Source organism: Protopterus annectens, chromosome 17.part0 (assembly GCF_019279795.1).
Source record: "Protopterus annectens isolate FY-2018-M chromosome 17.part0, PAN1.0, whole genome shotgun sequence".
Lineage (NCBI taxonomy): Eukaryota > Metazoa > Chordata > Ceratodontiformes > Protopteridae > Protopterus > Protopterus annectens.
The window spans coordinates 52,561,230-52,586,418 of NC_056751.1; the positions used below are offsets into that span (position 1 = coordinate 52,561,230).

Consider the following 25,189-nt stretch of genomic DNA (forward strand, 5'->3'; position numbering starts at 1 on the left):
AGACCATACAGGAATACATTTAGTAATTCTGCTGTTGTACTTACAGACCATATGGGAATACTTTTAGCAGCTCTACCCTTGTACTTACAGATCACATGGGAATATTTCCAGCATTCCTACGGTTGTACTTACAGACCACAAAAGAATACTTCTAGTAATGCTACCATTGTTTTTACAAACCGTAAAAGAATACTTCTAGTAATTCTACCATTGTACTTGCAAACCATTAAAGAATACTTCTAGTAATTCTACCATTGTACTTCTAAGCTATGAAGGAATTTTACCCTGGTACTTACAGCTCACACAGAAATACTGCTAGTAATTCTACCCTTATACTTACAGACCACATAGGAGTACTTCTAGAAATTCTACCATTGTACTTACAGACCACACAGGAATACTTCTAATAATTCTAGCATTGTACTTACAGAAAAAAAAACCAGGAACACTTCTAATAATACTACTGTTGTACTTACAGACAGTAGACGAATACCTCTAGCAATTATATCGCTGAACTTACAAACCATACAGGAATACTTTTATCCATCCTACTGTTATACTTACAGACCGTACAGGAATATGTCTAGTAACTCCACCCTTGTACTTACAGAACATACAGAAATACTTTTAGTAATTATACCCTTGTCCGTAGAGACAACAAAGGAATACTTCTAGTAATTATTCCTTTGTACTTACAGATTGTGCAGGAATATTTCTCGTAATTTTACCCTTATATTTACAGATCACACAGGAATACTTCTAGTAATTCTGCCCTTGTACTTATAAACCACACAGGAATACTTCTAATAGTACTTCCTTTGTACTTACAAACCATAAAGGAATACTTTTAGTAATTCTATCATTGTATTTACAGACCGTACATGAATACTTCTAGTGATTCTACCATTGTACTTACAGACTGCATAGGTATACTTCTGGTAATTCAACTGTTGCACTTATGGACTATACAGGAATACTTCTAGTAATTCTACCATTGTACTTGCAGACCATACAGGTATACTTCTAGTATTTCAACAATTGTACTTGCAGACCATACATGAATACGTATAGTAATTCAACTTAACAGACTATGCAGGAATACTTTCAGTAATTCTACAGTTGTGCTTACAGACCATACAGAAATACCTCTACTGTACATCATATGCTCCTTTATTCTAATTTAACAGCAATTCCACTGTGGTGTAATTGTTTTGTATGTAAATATGCTATGTAACACCCATTGAACTAAATATTTTGTTAGCACATAATTTGTAAAATGTTGTTTTTCAATTGTACTTTTGTTCTCGGGTCGTGACTGAAAAGGATCTGTAGACCTGCTCACTTGCCCAGTAAACAAATTGTAGATAAATAAAAACTAAATGAGCACATTTTTCAGGATAACATTTCTTTATTTAAAAGCTCCTCTCACTTTAAATAATATCTTTTTATACATGCATGGAATATTTACAATATATACAAGAACATTTTATTAATCTTTCAACAAAAAAATATTCAGAATAGACTGATATGAAGTACAGAAATTATTATATTGTAATGACCTCTTCTTTACATATAGCATAGAGATAATAGCAATATCTAATAGCAGTACAGATGGTTGTTTTGTTATTAATTTGGAAATCTAAATGTAGTATGAATGCATTCCATAATTGTTTCAGCTGTATTTGATATTTTCTTGTACTGTTTGTGAGTGCTTTTTATCTAATGGCTATATTTCCATTTTAAAATGGTAACTAGCTTTCGAACTAGACTATACTGGCAATATGAGAACTATCCAGTAAAGACTGACTATGCCTGTCTTCTCTGTAGACAATAACAGGCTACAAATTTGCATAAGTATTATATTAAGTGACATAAAACATATAATGTCAGAAAACAATAATGACTATACAGAGCTCTAGCTATATATAGAGACCCTGTCAATGTTTAGTCTGCTTTTACATTTATCCTGGATACAGAATGATGCTGGGAACTATAACAGTTAAAAGGTCAGGCATATATTCCCAGAAACCTATAAATCTAGCAGAAGGAAACAGTGAATGCAAATAATTATAGTTTCACTTTGCAATACCCCTAAAGATGTACAGTACAATGACAAATACAATGACATAATATTATTAACATAACATTACATTCTGTAGGTACCCTCATGTCAGTTACAATGTATGTTTGCAGTTGTTTCTTTATATGTAACTTATATGCTCTAATACATTATACATAACCCACAAAATATACAATAAATGTGTACACCTAAAATTGTGACATAATTTAAACCTTAATTGTTTTCATTTAGAGATGATATACTCATGATAAGCTGTCTAGATGGTTAGTTTAAAAACACAATCTTATTTACATAACATTCCTAAATTGTACTTTACAGATAGAGAGCTTAAGTGTAGTAGTTACAAATTTGGAAACAGGAAGAATTTGTGCACAGATACCCTGGAAACTGAATGCACCAGTTTCCTGCAATGGGGTATTGGTTAAGACACAAGAGAAATCCACTTTCTTTTTCTCAGCATATGCTTTGGATTAATTTCCTTAACTTGGACAACCTTCAGGAGTGTACCAGTATGAGGAATAGTAGACATAGTTCTGGTTTAATCTTTCATTTGAACAATGACACTTCCATTACTACAGCACCCACTCAATGTTGCCCTAAGATGCCAGCATTTCAGATATGCCCTCGGTACCTACCTAAAATGAGAACTTACAAGCTTCAGATTCACAGGTAAACATGCTACAACCTGCACCACACCTACATCTCTCGGCCTGCTTATTGCACGTACATATCCTTCAGTCTTTCTGTAGCTTATTACATAGCAATATTATATTATGACATCATTTCATATATGAGAACTAGAGCAAGAATCAAAACTTGGAAGTAGCATCTTCATTCATGTTGCCTTTCTCCAAGCATGAAAAAACAAAATCATAGCTTTGAAATGCATTCTTAGTCTGAAGTCAGAAAGTCTGTGGCAGAGGTGTAGCCAGCATTTTTGGAAGTGTACACCACCTACTAGACTGTAACCCCCCACCCCCTAGTGCAGAATTGCCTACTGTGTACACCAAATTTTCATACTGATAACTCCCCTCAGATATCTGCGTTATTTCATCATGATGCATGTACTCTACATATAAAATTAAAACTGTAGCATATATGTTAGAACTGTTACATTCTGAAGTATTTAGAAGGGTAGCTAGTAATATACCAATTATTCATCTCTATGGAAAAAATATTTGATGGTTCACTTGCCTCCTTGTAATTTATGTGTTTTGAAGTGAACCATTTGGTACCTTCAGTCTCATTGTCGGTTGCTGTTTAACATTCATCCCCCTGGCTTACTTGGAACATATGTGGTTGCACCTGTGCTCTGCAGACAGTATTGTTAGGATTTTAAGGTATAACAGCAGCTTATCCAACAGAGTGGTGGAACATGAAACATGATAATAAAACTCTACAGTATTGTAGTATTGTTTGTAAATTTGGATTCTGATGCGGTGACCAGCATTTGTTTCACACTCTTTATGAGCCCCTCTTCTTGTTTTCATTTCGCAGTCTGGGGCGATCTATAACAGAAAAACAAAACTGTTAATAATTTACATCATTGTTATGCTGCACTAAATGCTACGCAATGAATTAAGACAATACGTGCTACTGTGTTTGTGTTTAGAAATATGTGTCGGGTGCACTGTGTACATATGTTCTGTTTATCTACAATAGTGATGCATCAATAAAAGTTTATCTGCTTCCTTGGCATGTTATTAAGTATTTTGTTACATCATTATTCTATCTCCAATTTTATTAAAACCCTCCGAACTTGCCATATTTAAGCTGCTCTTAAAAAAAACAAGCTTCATACACTATACACACAAAACAGACTCATACAACCAAAACATCCAAGCCCATCTAAAACAACCTATACATGATTTAAAATAATTCAGTAAAATTAAACAAAATGCAAGCAAATCATGAAGCGCATCTCCATTAATTTCTTTGTAAAAGGCAACTTCACACACTGCACACAAAAACACACAGTATGCTCAAAGGCAACATGGTCCACCTAAATCAATTCCCTCAGAAGTAAAATCTTTTGTTACTGAATCAAAAAAGCTTAAACTAAAATAAGAAAAAAAACATCTACAACTAACCAACCAGAACATGGCATTACCAGAAAAATTAACCCAATATTATCTAACCTAGGAATAAACTACTTAAAAATGAACACATACTGTATAACCTTCATTATGTTAGTAAAATACATCAAATAACTGACTGGTACTATAAAAATAGTCAAAAACTGCATTAGAACTTGAATGCAAATCACCCAGAAGACAATCCATTCATAAAAACATACGGAAATACACAAAGCCCTATTCAGTAGGCAACTTAACAGTTACCAATGTTAAAAGAAGTCAACAGAAAATAAGAATCCAGACCGAAAATAAAAGGAAATGGAAAATGAAATATGTGAAGATCTGGTATGTATAATAAGTGAAATATTCCATAGGATTATATAACTCTTCTAAGGATGTGTGTCTTAGAACATGACATATCTAAGTAAAAATGCAAGCTAGTTTATATGCTGGTATTGTACCAACATTATCCAAACGTTATCAACACTTTACCAACATCATCCCATTCTGGCATGTATACACTTACAGCAGCAGAGTTCTTCATACTCTCATTTATTAGAAATGTGCTCACTTACGTAAACAACATTCAGAGTTAGAAAATGAACCACGAGTATTCTTACTGTAGTTATCATGTCATATAGGGCAAAAACTACAAACATTGGCAATATGACAAAGAAAATGTGAAAAAAAATCATCTTTATATCTGCATACAATGGTGAATAGCTAAAGCAAAACAAGGTAAAGTGTACCCTGAATATAAAATTTCAATGTATGGATTTCTATAAAATGAGAGATGTTTCATGAATACAAATATTAAACTTTTTGTTGGGAAAACAGAGAAATATAAAGCAATTTTCCAAGATTCTCAGCAAACTATTGAGAATAACTATAAAAATGAGTTAGCAGGTAAATGTGAGCACAGAGGTTGTTTCCTGTGTTTTTACTTGCTGTTTTTCTATACAATGACAGAAAGAAAATAGAGATTCTTTGTCTATTTGTGGGTGTGTGGGTATGTATACACATGTAATAGATTTGCCTCATGCCATTTTCTCACTCTATTTTCCTCTGCTTATTGACTAGTTTATAGTTTGCCCTGATGTTGCATCATGTACAAATGCACTAAATCTAGTACAAACAAAACAAGGTAGGTAAACACTCAAATCAGTATATTATGCCAAAATTCACTTCAAATTTGCCACAGGATTTACCAGTAATTAAGCAACTCTTATGTGAATTATGTCACCACCCTCATCAGGCACTAAGTACATACAAACAAATGGTAAACGTGAAAATATACGCCCCAGAATGCACTGTAACTCAGTTTCAGTAAGGAGTGGAAGTTACATCACTTGGAATCCTACACTAACTCCCAGTACGACAATTTACTTTTTTCACCATCTCGCATATTACTTGACATGTTGGGTATGGCATCCATTCCCTTTAAACTATGACACTGAGAGGTAAAAAGAAAACTTGCAACATATTTCAATTAATCTGTAAAACATCTGAATACCCTTACCATTTCATTGCACAAATGATGGCCTCACTCCTCTCAACCACGTGTACAACTGCATTCTCTTACTTGTAAACATGTGCTCACTGTAACAACAGTTGTGTTAGAATACTACAAATTTCTGAAATAGCAACTTCTGTCTTACCTTTTTGTCATTAGATTAATGATGTTCTGCACCCATTTAGACTGTGAGTTCAAACATAGTTTATCACCAGACTTCTTCACAGTGGCACTTAAAGAAAAACATACTTATTAATTACAGTCTCAAAAGTATTAATAGTTTATAAAATAAGCTGTGTTACACATAACACTGAATTAAATAAAGTACTATGACGTTTGGGGCTAAATGTTTAAAATCCAGACAAATAAGCTAACAAAACTAATGCATGGTTTAATGGTTGTCTTAATTCAAGTAAGAATGTTCAGCATACCTTATTTATTTAACTTAATCATACATGTGTTATCAAATGGCTTATTAACAGAATACCTTTCTTAAAGTAACATTTAGGTAAACAATTTATTGATAGCCATTAGGCACTTAATTGTTTTTTGCTTATGATTAAATGAGCTGTCCAAACCTGTCATCAGTTACAAATTAATGCCAGCAAGGCATACAAATGAGCAAACCATCTAGCATTTCATATGAAACTGAAAGTATGTCTGGTCTGCTGATTGAGCAATGTGCTTTATCATGTTTTACATTATGTTCTACTTGTTTTATATTTAGTAAAACATTTTTTATCATTAAGAATGTATGATCATTTGCATAAGATATGCAATATAAATTTCATAGCATGATCATTGTTTAACTTGATATAATTAACACAATCAAAGAAAACTAGCACAATGAAAACACAAAATGAGCTTTGCAGTACTTACACAATTTCAATGTTCTCACAAGATGGGCTCCGTGGAAATACTTCTATCTTTTCTATGCGTTTTGGTAAAATAAAATCTGAGCCACTGTCCTTACAAAGGCAGCGTCCTTCAGTACTAATAGGGGATCCTGAAATTATATAAATACAAATGTCCTTAAAAATATTCATGTGAAGTAGCATTATGTTTCTCCTTTAGCAGTCCATGTAACTTTGAACATACCAAACAGAATAAATAAATAAATAAAATAAATTCGTGTGAGAACCATGGTGAATTTGAAATGCTAATTCAGAGATTCTTAGCCACTTTCTTTCCAGAGTTTTGAATGCTAAAATGGTGGTCTGTTTCTGGAAAGAATCCTGAAATTAAAAATGTCAGCACATACAGGCTGAAGTTCCATCATCACTGAAACTCTATGCCATATAAGGGATTATTGCTTATATATATACGGTACCATATACTACTTTTTGCAACCTTAAGATAAAGATTAAAAGGTGGAACTAAGCAAGGAAAACAAGAGACATCCCATAAATACATGACATAGGTACTGCAAGCACAGTTTTACATAGACTGAGCTGTAAAAATAATTCAATAAATAAACTCATCTTTAGCAAAGAAGCATCACTTGTGGATCGTTTTTGCATTTTGCTAATTGCTGGAAACACTGAAACCTTACAACCACTGAAGACTACGATGAAGATTTCTAGCAACTTGAAGCTAGCTAAACAAGCTAACATATTTAGCATTTTGCAACTATGCCTGAAGAAGACATTTAGAAGAGCATGAGCGGGAAGGTGCAAGAAAATGGAGAGGAAAAGTACAGCAAGTTAGCGTTTTGATTTTATTTTTCTATGAGTGGACTAAGCTGTGCACACCAAAGATTGGAATCTCCTAACTGCATTTGCTGAAAAAATCACTTTCTTAACTGTTTTTTGCAGGAGGCAAGCCCCACTACAGCCCCAAACTTATATATACCAACTCCACAGTCATACCAACTCAAAGATGGGGGAAATTCCCTGGAAAGAGCATCATTGCCAGCAGAACTCATCGACAGTTATTGAGGAACTCCAATCATCGGTGGGTTAAACCTCTGACAACTGAAGCTCGAGAGTTCAGTCTTCATTCATCCATAGGCTAACTGAAGCTCGAGAGTTTGTTTTTCATTCATCCATAGGCTACCCTCTACAGTTATCTTGATTTACAATTACACGTTGCTACAATGTTTATAATACTTGCATGTCATCAAAGTATGTTAAAATTTGCTTCATATACCATAATTTAAAGATCTAAATAAAATATTGCCATTGCCATTCTACTGAAATTTCTTATAATGTTTACATTGCTTACCTTATTAGCTTTGCTATTAAAAATACAAATAGCTTATATAAAACAATCAAGTCTTTGTCTTCTTGATATTGAAGGAGAATTGCATTGCCAAGTAAGTTATAACATATTTTACACATTGTGACTCACATAATGCCACCATGGAAATAAACAAAGAGACTGCCAACAATTGTGAGTACAGTTTTTGTGTCATGGATAATGTGGTCTCAGGATATAAAATGCATAGTTATGGAGGGGTTGAGTCAAATCACCACCCTAAAACCTCCAACACAAAAACATGGAAGTTTAAGTACTTCATAGAAAAACTATGAATAATAACAATTTGTTTGCCAGCCTTTTCCAGACTTTTATAAACAGGACCTTCTGTCTTCAAAACTAAAATTAAATTTGTGGTCTTACAAATGAATATTAAAATGTCATACTAACCTGCAAAAGAAATGACTATTCCTTATCAGCTGGAACTACTGTTAGATTGTTTTATACAGAATCTATGTCATGGTTAATAACACAGTGTTTTATAATAAAAAAATGAGAAAGAGAAAGTAAGTTTCCACATATTTTCTAACATTAAAACATTAAAGCCTGACTTGACTTGCAAAGAAATGTTTACTTAATTCATATGATTTATCTGATCGTAAAATTATATTTAATACTTTACCGTTAATAATGACTGCAGAGACAATGATCGCAAAGAGCACAATAGCTGTACTTCTTTCCATTTTCATTTCTTAAGACAAACAGTGTGTCTCTTGTGCTGAAAAGAGGGTCAAGTGATGTATTTAAGCTACATGAAATCATCTCTGCCTGCACTTGTATATATACGCTAGTCTTAGTGCAGTAACTAACTCTTACTTCCTTGTACTTGGGGGGAAAGTCTCCACTATTGCACAAACAGACCACAGTCTGGGGATCCCCAGCCAGAATAAACCAAAATATATATTTTTTTCTGTGAACTAGTTCTCTTTTTCTGTAAATACTGATATTTATGTCAAAGAGGAATGAAGCATACACTTAAATTGCAAAACTGAAACTCTGCCAATGTACACCTACAACAGACTTTATGTGGCCATGTGCAACACAAAAGTATATGATAACAGATTTCTCAGGTCTGGGTAGGAATTTCAAAGGGAAATCATTAACAACAGATACCAACACTATCCAGTCATGATAAACTGTATGCATGTAACTATTTCATCAACTAAAATAACATGATAGTTTTATTTTATATATATATATATATATATATATATATATATATATATATATATATAATGAATTTGCAATGAATCCTGCATTCCTTTATTAAAATTCATAGGCCACACTGTTTACTCTTTGAAAAATATATGTATTAGTTTCTGAAACATCCTATCCAGCCCTTGCAACTACATGCAACCCTAAAAGAACTGAATCATAACTATTTATTAATTACTTTTAAACATTATTCAGTAGTTTTATGTATGTTTCCATGGTGCTAGGCTGCTGATACAATTATTTTTCTCTGTAACCAAAAAATATATGGCATTATCTTTAAATTTACTTCCACCTTGTTTCTTCCTCTGCATCCATATATAATCAGCAGGCATATATCCCAACAATCCATGCACTGCCCTTTAAGTCCTGTAAATACTGTGTTCACAGAGACATAAAAATTGACATAGCCAGACATACACCAAGTAACCCATGTCATTCAAATAAATTTTTTAAGGGTGCAATATCTGTCTGGTACAAGAACACCAAATATCACAGATTAAAAAACATAAACTTTATTTTGTTTTAATTATTAAATTTTGTGTACCAGATTAGCCTCACTAGACATAAGCTCATTTTCGGAAGGGACCCAAGAGCACAGAGAAAATACAAACAATTTGACATTCTAATAAAGCATACAACATCACTACACTTAGCACAGTTTGGGAAACAGTGAGAACAGTACAAATGTTGATACCAGCATTCAGCCATACATAAATACAAATCCAAACATTGTTGTTATGGACTCTGGCAAATTAAAACTGTTTTAGTAACTGTAGCAGCAATAATATTAACACAGTGTGTGATGTAGTGATAATAGCATTTATTTTATTTATTTTCATTTGTTAATCAGGTAAGTGGAGTTGTCCAAGAACCATTTTTAGACACGACCTAGTTCATAATAACTATAATAAATAGATGTCACAAGCAGTATTGTACACCACATTACATTTCACATTGTGTGATACAGAAATAATATGTATATAAGATAATATCAAACAACACTGGCATTACAGTTAAATTATTTAGGTACAAATGATGATGTAGCAAAATAGCTGTAAGAAAAAAAATAAAACATAAAAATCTTTATAGCACATTACATAACCATTTTTCAAGCTAAAGAAAATGTTATACCTTAGAAAACCTAGGCTGTCACGCATTAATATGTTTCACTCACATGGACCAGTTAAACAACTACCTAAAGAAATTTAAAAGTATGTAATAAGATGACATTTAATAATATCAACAAGCTTTATAATAAAAGGGAAAGAATTTTGACCAAATGTAAGAAGTTACTGCCAAAATGTTAGAGCCCCTGTCACTGAAATAAACAAACAACTGAGGAGCTTAATAAAACCCACCAAAGCCAAGTTTGACACTACAATAGCTACACAAGCCAAATACAGTCGCAAGGCATTTTCTAGTTATGTTTGTAAACTTAAAAGCACAAAGCAGCAATGCACTGAGCTGATTATGAATGATGCTACCTACAATCAGGCTGAAGATTAGCTAACCTACTGGTCAATAAATTTAGCTCTAACTTTACCCCTCTCACCCTGCTGTATGTCCCTCAAGATATACCTGAAACTGGCTCACCTCCAGTTACGACACAAGACCAAGTTCTAAAAGTGCTATCAAAAGCTAAAAATGCTGCATCACTGGGCCTGGATGCATGTTGAATAGCATGAAGCATGATTTAGCCACACCCCTAACAACACTGTCCAATCTCAGCCTTTATACAGGTTTTGTACCAAGTGAATGGAGAACAGCTACAGTCATTGCCCTGAATAAAGGAGGACCTTCCACAGACCCAGGCAATTACAGACCTATAAGTCTGACCAGTCTCATATGCATAGTAGAAAAGCTAAATAAACTGGGAATAAACTCCTGTGTTACCTGCTGGATTGCCATCTGTCTCACAGATAGGATGAAAATAAACAAAATAGAGGAATTTACTGCCACAAAGAGGCCATTCACCAGTGGAGTCCCCCAGAGTTCTATGCTGGCACCTTTCCTGTTTCACATCTATTTTTTCTGAAGTAAAAGCCAATACCACAGACCTCTGGCTGACTAAATTTGCAGAGGACTGCAAGCTAGGAGCAGTCACTGAATCCCCAAATGGCTTCGCCATCCTGCAGGAAGGTTTGTTTCAAACAAATGACTGGTGTCAAAATCATGGATAAATGCCAAAAATGCATTTTTGTATCCTTTGGGAAGTCATCTACCCCAGGGAAATACCACATTGACAATACGACCCTAAGAGTTGATCCAGTTGTTCGGGATTTGGGAACTTACATGGAGAGTGACCTAACTTTTGACCAACATGCGTTTATTGTTGTAAGAAAGTCCTTCTATATTACACAGCTTATAAACAAAGGAATTGTATCTAGATCTAGGGATGCCATTGTCCCCCTTTACTCAGCCCTCATTAGTCCAGCCATTGAATATAATGTCCCCTTTGGAATGTATCTATCCAGATACATGCAACAACTGGAACACCCACAGAGATACCTTTCTAAAAGGATACAAGGCCTTAACAACATGTCCTACATGGACCAACTCAAAGCCCTGTCACTATACACGGTTTCCTACAGACTGCTAATAGTTGACCTGTGTCTGGCATACAGGGCATCCTCCAACCCATTACACACGGATTTACTGCACATCAGCAACTCAAATGTGATCAGAAACACTCAGCCTAGAAATCTAAACCTCTACTGGAACATCAACAGAAGGTTTGAAGGGACAGGTATATTTCCAGTGGATACAGCTAATATGGATCATACTCCCCATCCACATAAAACAAAGTTCATCCCTCCCCATTTTCAAGTACCACTTAGATCTATAGATGGAAAACAGAAAATTTACCCAGAACAGAAGCAGCTCCTATTATGCTTTATCCCATGCATGGGTCCCCTCAAATTATCTATGGTGTGATCCCAGTTATTCTAATCATGGGTAATATATAATTATCAGTCATGGGATTGGTAAAGCCAATCTATAACTAAATGGGATATGTTATTCTGAGCACAAAAAGGGAAGCTGTCTATGTTTAAAATGGCCTCCAAGGACAGCCAGTCTAGTACTTAGCTATCACCTATAAACCTATGACATCAGAATCATAGCACGTAAATGTAAGTGGAGGAGAATGCAGGGTAAGCCCATTAATAGCAGCTCTTATAGTATTGACTCCATTCAATCATTATTTCTAAATACATGGAATACAAATGAGCTTATTTCTTCCTGTAGACACAGAGTACATGGCATTACCTTTAGACTTACTTCTGCTGTGTTACATAGCCTACATCCAAATAAAATCATTAGGCATATATCACAAAAATCCATTAATCTATTTTCAGATTGCATCTGTGCATGTATCGCTGAGAGTGCATTCTTGAACTCTGCCAGGTTATTAATTTGTCATATTTGTTCTGGGAAGTTATTCCAGGTAGCTGGTGCAATTTTAAAAATGCCCTTTATGTGAGGGTGATCTTAAAAGGGGGCTGGATCAGCTGCAGAGTTCAAATGGAATGCAGAGAAGCTAGACAACTTCTTGAATGGATTAAATTGTTGGGTGGGGGCAGAAACAGTTTAGAAGCTTACAAGTAGGTGTATTCAGCAGGGGTGTATCCTAGCTAATATTGGTAGCCATTTTGAGTTTTTTAATGCAATGCAATAATGTTCCCAATGTTACCCAATAAGATAAGATGATGATGTTCACAATGGTTACCCAATAAGATAAGATAAAGGATCCTGTTTTCAGTAATTTGAAGCAGTTTGGAATTTTTAAGGGACTTGTGTTCAAGGAGAGAAAGAACATTCATTTTACAGCACATTCTGCCTTATATGCAAGTAGGATAAAATGTTATATGTTACCTTTAGCTTTTTCAGAACCATATCAATTTGTGATTCAAGTGTATTCTAAAAGTAAGGCTCTAATTAAGTATTAGGCAAAGATTCTCTGATGTGTAGTGGTAAGCAGGTTAATTCCAGTGAGGTCATTGACAACTCAGCATTGCTGATTTTAATTTGTATTCCTAAGAGCATAACTGTTGTTTTAGAAGCATTTATTGCCAGTTTATTATATGTTAGCAAGTCAAACTGAGCTGAAATAGTTTTAATGACAGTGAGAAATGTTGGCGAAAAAAAAGAAACGAAAACAGCAATGGGCCTAGCACAGACCATTGAGGTCCTTGACAAACAAACAGGGTTCTATGCTCACAGATACAGTAACGATGTCTGGGAAAAATGTGCATATACAAAGACACCATGTTATTGAGAAAAGCATTTCACTCATAGGCTATATATTGACAAAGATGTCCTCTCGCCAGAAATGCTGCTTATACAAATTTCCCCCCTCTAATGCTGTAGTTAGCATAATGAGACAGAAACCTCAACTGAAATATTTTGTGATAATATGAATGAGGTGGGAACTGAACCTACAAGCATCCTCATAATATGGGAAGCATAGCCTTAACGTCCTGACCCACTTGTCCAAGTATACGACAAGATCCAATCTCAAACACAGTAATAATATTCTGTAGACATAGAGCGACCTTTGGTCTATGGCAGTTATCACAAAACAAATGGTGATGTCTGAAAAGTGTATTGTTAGGGACTGAATATCTACTGTTAATATTAAAAGTTGCAGTCTGAAGTACATTGACTGTGGCACTTTCTTAAGAGTGCAATTCTCCACCTGTGTAGCTGTCTATTCACTTCAATTTCTTCATGGGCTATAGAGATAAAAAGAACACTGTACAATATCTGTGGGTGGCAGGTTACATGTCTAGCTAAGACAAGTTATACTTAAAATACTGATGTGGTGACTGCTGCTTAACTTCATCCTCCCAAGGCGTAGGAGGCTGTGGCTGTAATCATTATGAAGAAGGTCAGTGGTGCAGTGGTTAACATTGTCACCTTACAGCAAGAGGTTCTCCGGTTCAATTCTTGGCTGGGGTGCCTTCTGTGTGGAGTTTGCATGTTCTCCCTGTGTTCAGGTGGGTTTCCTCTGGGTACTCCGGTTTCCTCTCACATTCCAAAGACATGCATCTGGAGCATTTCTCCCTGGGCCTCCACTGAAAACAGGCTCTGTGGAACCTAGTCGGACTTTCCCAGTCAATAAAAAAATAAATAAATAAAATATTTTGGACTCCTCCTCACCCAACCTCGGTGCTCTAAAAGGAATACTGCTGTCTTCTTCTTCAGCCATGATGTCTTACCTTAAATAATTGCACTGAAAAATGAGAGAAAATTTGCACTCATATCAGGTCTTGCATATCCCACCCACCACACATTGATGGGCATTGACTGGCATCTCATTTTCCCAATGGATGTACGCCTAGGATAATACAGGCATTATATTATTATGATTCACAATGGTACCATAAGGTGAGTGAAACATGACAATCCTGTATCTGTGTATGCTGGTAAGAAATCAAACAAAGCAGTGACTCCATTTAAAGATAATTATATGTGGAATTACTTTTCCCCTTTGGAGGCATGGACTGGACTGCCCATGTGCTGTGCTGTCCACAGGGACCCTCATGTGTGCACATCATTAACTAGAACTGAACGCAATCCTTTGCAGGTTTTCTTATCACACAAACTGTGTGATTCAGAAACAGTAATGAGTTGGGCCCTAATTAGCATAATCAACATGCCCAGCCAGGTGAATCACCATGCTACAGAAGAAAACTGAACAACACAGAGTTCAGAACCTGCCAATGGTGAATTCCGGAAGATTCCTTCAGGAAAAATACTTCTGCTTGTAAAAAGTATGTACCACTTTTTTCAAGTCCATTCACTTGTAGTAAGACTGCTTTTAGCTGTCATACAACTGAATGTCACAATAAGATGTATATTTTCCAGCACTTCTAAGTATAACAGGTAATGTGTATTGAGGCGGGATTGCAAGGGTGCAACAATTGCTAGGCTGAAGAATTGTTATGCTTATGGGACATACACACATGAGCACATAGGCAGAACACAGTTCAAAAATATTAGTACAGTACAGTGAAGTGCATATGATACCACTTTGAGTAAATATATTTGATGAGGTTTACACTGCACATATCTCAGGAGAGAAAAGTACATTTGAGTGAGGTACACACTGCACATATCTTATCAAAATTATTTTAAACACTGAGAGGAACCATCACTTTGGATAGCTGCAATGGTATGTGATTGTTTTGTGGGAGATACGTTCACTAAACCTATGTGCCTGACATTAATGAAAGAGTGTGGATACAGATATATAACTGTCAGACACACACACAGCAGGTGATATAGTTAAAGAGAAGAATGGTAGTGATAGATTTTTTCAGACCCTTGTAGGAACAAGGATGGTAATTCCTCTGTTTTCCATTTCAACAGAGCAATGCTTAAAAACAGGTTAAAGGGAACACTGTTGACCAGGGAAGTGTGTTGGCCCTTGGTAGACAAATGTCAGAATCTGTACCTAGCACTCATGGGCAGACAGGTCCACATAAGGTGGGTAATGATGCTTGCTGGAGACATGGTTAAGGCCCACCTCCTGAGGTTGATGTGCCAGTTGCCATAGCCCTGCATATGTGCATGGGCATCAGAGTGGTACAGGCTAGTACCACTATAGCCATGGCAGAGATAGTAAGGGTCATGAAGGGGGAAGATGATGACCTACTGGAGTGCATGTCATGTACATGCATTTGCTTGGATAGACTTACTCATCCACTGGAACTTGCAGTATATCTTCTCTAGCTCATCTGCCAGGGGTAAGGTGCCACCTATAGAGCAGATCAACTGCTATATATATATATATATATATATATATATATATATATATCTACAGATGGTAGTGAACTTGGCCATGGACAACCAAGATTATGCTCCCACAGTGTTGGCACATTTAGTCTTGGCCACTCACCTCTGTAACACATCTTGTATCAAATGTTGCTCAAGGTCATATAGCACATCAGCATCTATTCAGGGTTATGGTACATCCAGTGCCACTCTTGTGGGCAATGGCATGCACAGGATGCTGAAATCTCTGCTATGTATGCCATGTACCAGTCCAGTAGAGGAAGTTGCAATGCTGCAACTATTGATTAGTAGTAGCATAACTAGGGCAGGAGGAGGGGGGGGGGCAACTGCCCTTGTTTGCTTTTTTTTTAATTAATACCCGGGCTCTGTAGTGTTCCCTGGGTGGTTTAAACTTTAGCAATTGCTTGCTACATTTGTTGTTACAGTTTAAAAGAAAAAAAGTTTGTTTCTCTCTCTCTCTGTCTCTCTCTGTCTCTCTCTCTCTCTCTTCTTTCTTTAATTTTTTTAATTAAAACCTGAGTGCAGTAGAGCTCCATGCAGGGCACAAACAAATGTAGCAAGCAGTTTGCAATGGTTTTAAAAAATATATTTTTTCCTCTATCTTTTAATTAAACCTGAGCACTGTAGTGCTCTGTGTGTGGTATAAATTGGGTGCCAATGTTATGATGGAGTATTTTTGAGACAAATGCCTAAGACACCTCACTATATCCCCTGTAAGTTGCTGAAAGGTTCCTTTAGTTAATATACATAAAAATAACACATACTTTGGTATCCACTAGGAAAGGTACACCATAACTCCCATGGGGTTGCAGACAAGGCTGACACGTCCACAGTTTCCTATCTCCATGGTACCATCCCATAAGGTCAGTGTCATGGAGTCCAAGAAATGTTAAGTATAGTCAGATGACCTGGCACTTCCAGGGGCAATATCATGCACCAGCAGGCATGACAGTGACAATCAGAGCCTCTTGCAGATACACATTTACTAACTCAGCATCAACCCCTAATATTACTTAGAGATTCCCTCAGTCTTAACACAAGCGTTGGCCCAGGTTCAAATATACAGCAGGTGCAGATCCATTTGTAAGTATCTAAATCACTCCATCATCTTGTTTTTCCTCATTAGTATGCACAGAGAGACTCATTTTAATAATATTGTTCATTATCATGTCATTATATGGCCATTAGGATATACTACACCCAACCACGTGATATGGGCTGGTCACATCACCGAGCTTGTTTTTTCTGACTCACACACTCTGGCAGCTTGTCATGCAGATTTACTTATTACAATATGGCAAAGTTTTCTGAATCCACACAAGTCTTGAACTATAATATCTTTTGTGAGCCACAGAAAAAGATTGCTATTGAAAGTCACACCTAAATCTTTATACTGATCTATAACTTGAATTTATGTATTACTGATTGTAATGTTGGGAGTGGAAGAAGCGCAATGACTGTGGCCTAGCATCATAATTTTGGTCTTATTTTCTTTCAGGATGATTTTAGAATCATTTAACCAGGCCAATAATGAGTTTATAGTGTTGCATATTGAAAATAGCTGCAGAGATATCTGAGCACAGAGTAGCAGAGTCATCAGCGTACTGCAGTGCGTTTAAGTTTATTAGTGTGTACGTTCATGTTGTTAGTAAAAATATTGAGCAGCAGGGTTTCAAGAACAGAATTTGGGACTCCAATATTTAGATGAAGTTGTAGGCTGAACATTATTCCAGGTTGCAGTTTGTGCTTTGCCCTGCAAATAACTAGTAAACTATTTGATAATAATGGCATGACAACCTATTGAATGCAGCCATATTAAAGGAGTCAGTGAAACTAAATGGGGACAATTCAGCCAGAAAATAAGACAGCAATGTTCCACATAACCTACCATTTGAAGATCATTTGATTTAATAATTTAGTACACCTTCTGTATATTTAGTTCCATATTTAATAAAGATTATCCTCAAGGAAAATATTAGTTATGCTAGTGATAGGTAATAGCACGAGTCTAATACACAAATAAAAAGTTGTGGTTACATTCTTCAGGGTTGTAACAGCCTAACAAATAAACATTGCTGAATCTGCAGATCGTGATGGCAGCTGCAACTTCTGCTACAATTCAGCAGTGTCACTGTGTTTTATTTAACAAATTCAAAAATTCATTAAGCCTAACTTGCTCAGTTTTAGCAATTTATTTTACCAGTTCATCAAAAGAGTGATACTGACTCTCCATTTGTGCTTATCCATTCTCATTTACTAAGTGTGGAAGTCTGTAGCATGTAGCAGATGGGGGGGGGGGGTGCAGCTGAACAGTAAAGAATTACTTTAGCCATGTAGCTCAAATACCCCCCCCCCCAGAACTGCAAGTGACACATGTCTGTCTGTCTCTCTTTTGTTTGTCTATCTCTGTGTGTTTCTGCATGTGTGCTTGTGTACCTGCACCCATGTATGTGTGTGTGTGTGTGTGTGTGTGTGCACGTGTGTGTGTGTGTGTGTGTGTGTGTGTGTGTGTGTGTGTGTGTGTGTGTGTGTGAGCAAATTTGTCTGTATGTGAAATGACAAATGGGGAAAAGAGTTTCACAGTGTCTTTCCTACAGTAAACTGAAATTCATTCTTACATTATTTGTGTTTACAAATTACAGAAAGGAAACACAAGAAATGCTGACTCACAAGCAAAACTATATCTCTGAAAAATAACAGAATACTCACTGTTATGTAAAAATATTCTGGCTCAAACTACAGTAAATAGTAATCCCATTCATACCTCTCAACCGTCTAGATTTTCACAGAATGTCCAGATTTTTGGCTCATATCTTTGGTCTGTTCCAAATAAGATTTGTGGTTTTCCAGCAAATCACTGGGATGATCTGAGGACTGAAGTCACTAAATAATGGCATACATTTGAGTTTCAGACTTCAAATCCTTCAGAAAAATGTATGTTAAAACAAAACCTGTTTCTCTAGCAACTTTTGATGTTTATAAGGGCAATATTTAAAATATGTTCATAGTTTTGAGCCTTTGTCCCCCCCATTTTGTCAGGCTTTGTCCAGTTTTCTTGCACTAAAGTTAAGAGGTATGATCCCATTACTAAAACTGAAAAAAATCTTCAGATGTATCTCATTTTATAAATGCTGCCATACCCACCAGGGTATGGGATATGGGTCAACACTGGAGCTTCTCAAGCCAAGAAAGCACTTTCACTGCAGTGTCCTACATGAGAATGACTGTGGGTAGTCCAGTATTGTGCATTACTGTCCACTATGTTGGGTAATTGATGCATATTGTGTTCCTTAGATGGAAACAAGATGACCTGAGGATGGCTGATACCTTTGAATGCTTCTCTGTCATTGAAGACCACACTGAGGCTTTTCGCCTTGCAAACAAATTTCCAGCTCATCACCACCATAAATGATAATGGATTTTAAATGGTACAAATAATTATGGCAACTGTCTTGGAGGTGTTAAGTCTCAAACATTTACAAGTTATCCAGCTGTGCATGCATTCCAAGTCCTTAGTGACAGACACCACTATAGACATTTTATCCAAGAAAGGGAGAGGAAGGAGTCCATGTCATCTGCAGCACTGATACTGAAATCCTCTCCTGTTAATGAGTTCCTCTAATGGAAGCATGCATGCTTAGAGCAGCAACGCACTAACAATGGAGTCATGTGGTACACAAGAGATGACAGGGTAACTAAACAAAATGTTAAAACTAGAATTCTGTATTGGCTGCATCTGGAAAGGTAGAAAACAAACCAGTCCAACATGGCTCCTTAAGCCCACAGTATGCTCACAGACAATTTAAAGAATATTGAAATTCACACTATCAAGTGCTGAGGCGAGATCAGGAAAGGACCAAAACATGACGATAAAACTGATCTCTTGCCATTAGAAGATCATTTGTGGCTCATAGGAGGGAGTTATGTCAGTAATGCATTTAATGCAGTAACCAGACAAGAATGGGTAGTGAAACTGATACTCCTGCAGAAGTAAATCAAGCTGTAAATAAACAACTTTCTCTATACCCTTACCATTAAATAGCAGCCATGTTAGGATGGTAATTATCAAGACAGACAGGATGAAGAGAAAACTTCTTCAGGACTGCAGGCACTCAGATCTCCTTTAATTAAGGTAAAAAGACCCCACTACTCAAAGAAGAAAAGATGATCAGACAAAAACTTGAGCCCACAACACCAAGGCAGGATTCAGTTTTGTTTGGCATGGGTCTATACTTTAAATCAGACAGATGAGTTCACAGTAATTTCACAGCCAAACTTCACACCAAGACCAAGGCAGAATCTCTCCACAGACACTGCAGTCTACCCCTGAACTTGCCATGGAAGAAAAAAACTGTCATCAATGAACAGGGCCAGTGTTAGCATTTTGGAGGCCCCCAGGAAATGGCAAGTTTGGGGGCCCCCCTAGGCACTTCCATCAAAGTATGACCCTGTCTACCCCCCCCCCAAAAGCAGCCTTTTTTTTCATGCTGCAAACTTTTAAACTTTTCGGAGTAGTGTGTACAGACTATCCTGTAGCTACAGTGCTGTTACAGTACAACAAGCCTATGTACCACACTATGTTCACCCATCTAACACAGGGATGTTCACAGTTACTGGCATTTTAGTTACAACAATGATACATAATAGCAACTCTATGTATAGGTCTGGACTTAGGTGAAATGCTGTCCATATGCTCTAAAGTGCATTTTAATTTTGTTTTCTTTTTACATAATCTTTTTATCCAATGATGGTTGAACAAAAATTATGATTAAGAAGAGAAATTCCATGTTGCTGTTCAGCTTAAGTTTTCTTTGCATCCTTTCAATACACCTTTCCTGATCAAGACAACATAGTAATAACCATTTAGAAAACAACTCAGATAAGCCAGGTCCCAAGGAGCCATAGGGTTATAGGTGTTCTGGGATGCATTTTAGAGCATTTTCCCAATCATTTAATCCAATGGTGTCCTAAATAAAAAATATGAGTAAGAAAAGGATTTCAGCCTTTTCTTTTTCTTTCAAGGAAGAAATAAGTTGTGCCCACGGCTTAATATTCAAAGATGACAAAATAGTAGCTCTCAACAAACTAACAAGCCATTTGTTCTCTGGATACATAGGTCTAATCTGTGGCTCCCTATTACGCTGTCACAGATGCAGGTTGTCAAATGCATCTTTGTCGAACTGAAAAGTGCTAAAAGGCAAAACAGCGAAGTGGCTTTTCAGCGAATTCTTTCCCTGGGAAAGAATTTGCTTGTTCGCTTTCGCTACTTTGTTGTTTTTCGCACTGTAGTGCAATCTCAGAGTTGGTATATTTAAGTAGGGGGGTGTGGGGGGCACAACCCACCACATCGAGGGTGTAATGTTTTACATTTTTTTTTCGGAACAGCGATTTTTTTTCCCTTGGAAAAAAAAATCACTGTTCTGAGGTTTCAACATTGTAAGCATTCGCTTACATGGGGGTGATTATGTGTCGTTCGCTCTTCTGAGCATGCAATATCATAATGTAGACCCCAATCTGTGAATACGGCCTGCCTCCCTACCCCCCACATCAAAAAATTTAAAAAAAAAGACAGCCACTGCCTTATGTATCCCTCTGGTGTTAGACTGAGATGAAAGCAGAGGTTCAAATTGCCACAGTTGTGTTTCAAGTGAGTGCTGACATACATATACATACCATGCCTCCTCACTCCTCAACCCAAACTCAGAAAGGCAGCTACCTATATACATGCACGAAGTGTGATTGTGAGGAAAGTGAAAAGAATAATGATTACAGTAATGTATTCATTTTTGTTGCTCCTAGACAGTACACACTGCCCCTACACAAGCTATAGTAACCTTCTTTGTACACCTCTGTGGTCTGTGAGAAACATAATACAAACAATGATCACACTGTCCTCAGCCCAAACAAAAGTTGTAATGACTTCATGGGCACACTTCTATGGTTAGACTGTAATGAAAATTAAAAAAGTAACCCCCCCGCCCCATAACCTACTGAAGCTTTCTATACACACACATATCTGAGCAGGGCTGGTTTTGGAATGAGTGCAGTTGAGAGCAGAGGCGATTATCAGCTTTATCCAAACAGGGTCAGCCCTGTTCAGGTTAAAGAGCATAATCAGAAAAATTCATAATTTTTTTTCAGTTTTTCCACAACTAGCAACATCTTTTTTAGGGCCCTCACACAGTCAAGGATGATTATGGGAGCCAGCCCCCTGTATCAATTTATACAGTCTGTGGAATGGGGGCCACCAGACTCCTTGAAGAATGAAGTGCTTGTTCTGTGATATATTTTATGCATTACTTTTGAAATATAATTACTTGTTAGCTACATTTTCCACTGATACCCAGAATAATAATGTATGTGTCCTGGCATTATTAGGTGTATGCAGAGATAAAAATCAGTGATATTTTTTACAAACACCATAGCAATACTAGTTTTGTACTTGTTTCAGCAAATAGCAATACATTGTGCAACACTGGTACTGCCACACCAGATCAGCAAATGCTGTTTAGCAGTTGTCAAACAACAGCAGGGGTAAGTCACTTTTATTTACCCCAGTGAGGAGTAATGCATACCTGTCACTGTCTTTGATTTCACAGACCTTTCCTGATTTTGCTCATAATTTTGCTCAGTCCTTCGTAAAAATTTTGATTTGCTAATGAATCATTCTGGAATACAGACAGTCAATAATTCCAGGCATCAGAGGTTTATACCTCTTATTGTCCATAAAAATGCATGTTGAGGCAAAAGGTGTTATTCTACTAACTTTTTTCAATTGAATTAGAGTAATATTTAAAACATGTTCCTGATTTTAAGCCTTTATTCTGCTATTATTTTTGGAATCATGCTGAATTCTTCCACAAAGAAGTTGAGAGTTGTAGTATCTGGTGTTCTACTAGTGTTTATAAAACTCCCTGAAAGAAAAAAAAACATTCCTGAAGATCGAAAACATCAGCAATTCTTAAAATAAAAGGTTTGCACTCATGTCAGTCACTCCAGCCTGCCAATCTCTCTACTGCTTACCTTGCATATTTTCATTATCAGCTTTATCGTAATATGGTCATACCACAGCCCTGTTCAGGTTAAAGAGCATAATCAGGAAATCAATGCATTTTTCCTTTTTTTTTCCTATCCAACAGCTGCTTTTGTGGGCCCCCCACACAGTCAGGGATGATTAAGGGGCCCCCTTGCAGCCACAGGTATTGCAGGTGTCTAAAGCTGGCTGTATTATTGGTTTTATTGGAGAGAATGTCCACCAAGCAGTGTTTAACTAAGTCAGGGGCACTATGTCAGTGGTCAAATATTTAATGGAATTGTGAAATCTGTTAATTGATAAAACATTGTTATGATGACTAGAGATATCTTTGAATTTTAAAGAAGATATAAATAAGCATTATTACCCACCTGCTTTATTAAGTATATAAGATTACTGTGCTAGTTTTGTTATTTTGACAGACATGTTACAGAATATCAAGATAAGATATTTTGCGGTGGTTGGGGGCCCCTCAAGACCAGGGGGCCCCCAGCGACCACAGGGTTTGCTGCTGCCTAAAGCCGGCTATGTCAATGAAGCCATCCTAACTGCAATGAACCAAACAGTAAACTCTCATTCTTCAGAGGAAAGCACTCTAGGAGGGAATAGATGTGCCAGATTACTTAGCCTGTCAACCACCTGAAAAAGTGAGAATGGTCAGTACATTGCAGCAAAGTGCTCCATCAATATGACCTCATGCTGTTTTTTTGAGATATCTCTGTTTGGTAAGTAACGTCTCTCATCCAGCAGGTAGACATCAAAGAGGCGAGGTCATCACCATTTAACCCATAAGCCTCTGCCTCAGACTCTTCAGCTAATGAAGTTTAGCATCAAACAGCATTCATGGGGAATAAAGAGAATATGGTATATGGGGTAAGCAGATCCAGTGAAGACCTAATATCTTTATTATTGCCTCCAAGTAACTAATCTGGAGCACCTACACTGGACCACAAATGGAACTGATAGAAAATAGGAGTATGCTAGTTAACATTTCTAGTATGATAATTCTTACATTCTATTGGCTTAAGATCATGAATTGTAATTGGTGTAACTCAAATGAAGACCAAACAAGGTGGTCATCCAGTAATGAAACAGAATCATACACATTGAGCTGAGCGGAGGAAGGGCACTGACCACAACTCTGATCTGTGATATACAACAAGTATCCTGTTTTTACTTGCTTATTTTTACTAGTTATTGCTTATTCTAGCCATTTATGGCACTTTTTATTGTCTGCTGCATACTTTTTACTGTATTTTATTGCTGTAAACTAATCTGCATGGTTGCACTAAAACTGTCTGCCTTACAGGGCCTGATAAATAAGGTTTTTACTGTCACACTGTTTGTAAACCTTTTTTAGCTAGTTTCACTGTGTGAAAGGTATTAACTGGAATTTTTCTTCATTTGTTAAGCATCTGTTTGTTTGTTCTGATTTCCTGCCAAGGCGTGTATCATATAACTGATTTGCTTGCAGTTAAAAGCATTCTCTAGAGTCTCATTGCTCCTTTATCTGTTTAAAACTTTCATTTAGTGGCTCACTGCTGTTTCTCTGCTGTGATAAACATTTCTGTAGTGTTTTCTGCCTAAAAGAAGTGTAGCTAGTAGCTGTAGCATAGTTTCTCACCATCCCTCCCTATCAGTGTCTTGGTCTTATACTTGGTGGTTTGCAATTGCCTGCCCCTACTGTAAATTTGATCTGGGACACTCCTCCCAGTCTAGTGTCATTAGCTCATTCTAACTAATACAGAGAGAACATTTGAGAAGGCCAACCCACTTAGTTTCTTAACCTTGAATTATCTTCTGTTCCTTCTTTCTCCCTTTACACTTTACTAAAAAAAGCACTTCTAGAATCTCCTTGTGTTCTGAATGTGTATCTCAACAATCTGGCAATATAGAGCTGATAAGTGTATTTTTAGCACTTTTAAACTGTTCAGAGTTCTGCACTGTCTTAATTTTTGCTTGACTGAATTATTTATATGTTTGCTGGCATTCTTTTCTGATACTCTAAGTGCCTCCATCTTGATTTTTCCCTAATTTACTGCTTTCTGCACTTGTTTTGAGTAATTTTTAATTTAATTGCATTTATTTAAACTGTATTTGCTTTAATATTGCTACACACACGTGTGCTACCTTGCACTGCATTTGAATTGTTTTTACTGCTGTTTTAGCTGCTTTTCTATAAAAAAAAAATTTCTAAGCTTGTTTCCTGCCTTTCCTGT

The 25,189-nt window shown here is 36.5% G+C and overlaps 1 protein-coding gene across 1 annotated transcript; it reads right to left on the reverse strand.

Moving 5' to 3' along the window:
- Nucleotides 1–1,388: 1,388 nt before the first annotated feature.
- Nucleotides 1,389–7,019, reverse strand: LOC122791805 (C-X-C motif chemokine 10-like). Its single transcript, XM_044059757.1, has 3 exons — nt 6,548–7,019; nt 5,814–5,900; nt 1,389–3,588 (listed from the first exon to the last, which is right to left on the reverse strand). The coding sequence occupies exons 1-3, from the start codon at nt 6,724–6,726 to the stop codon at nt 3,567–3,569; spliced, it is 288 nt and encodes a 95-aa protein (XP_043915692.1). The 5' UTR covers nt 6,727–7,019; the 3' UTR covers nt 1,389–3,566.
- Nucleotides 7,020–25,189: the final 18,170 nt, after the last annotated feature.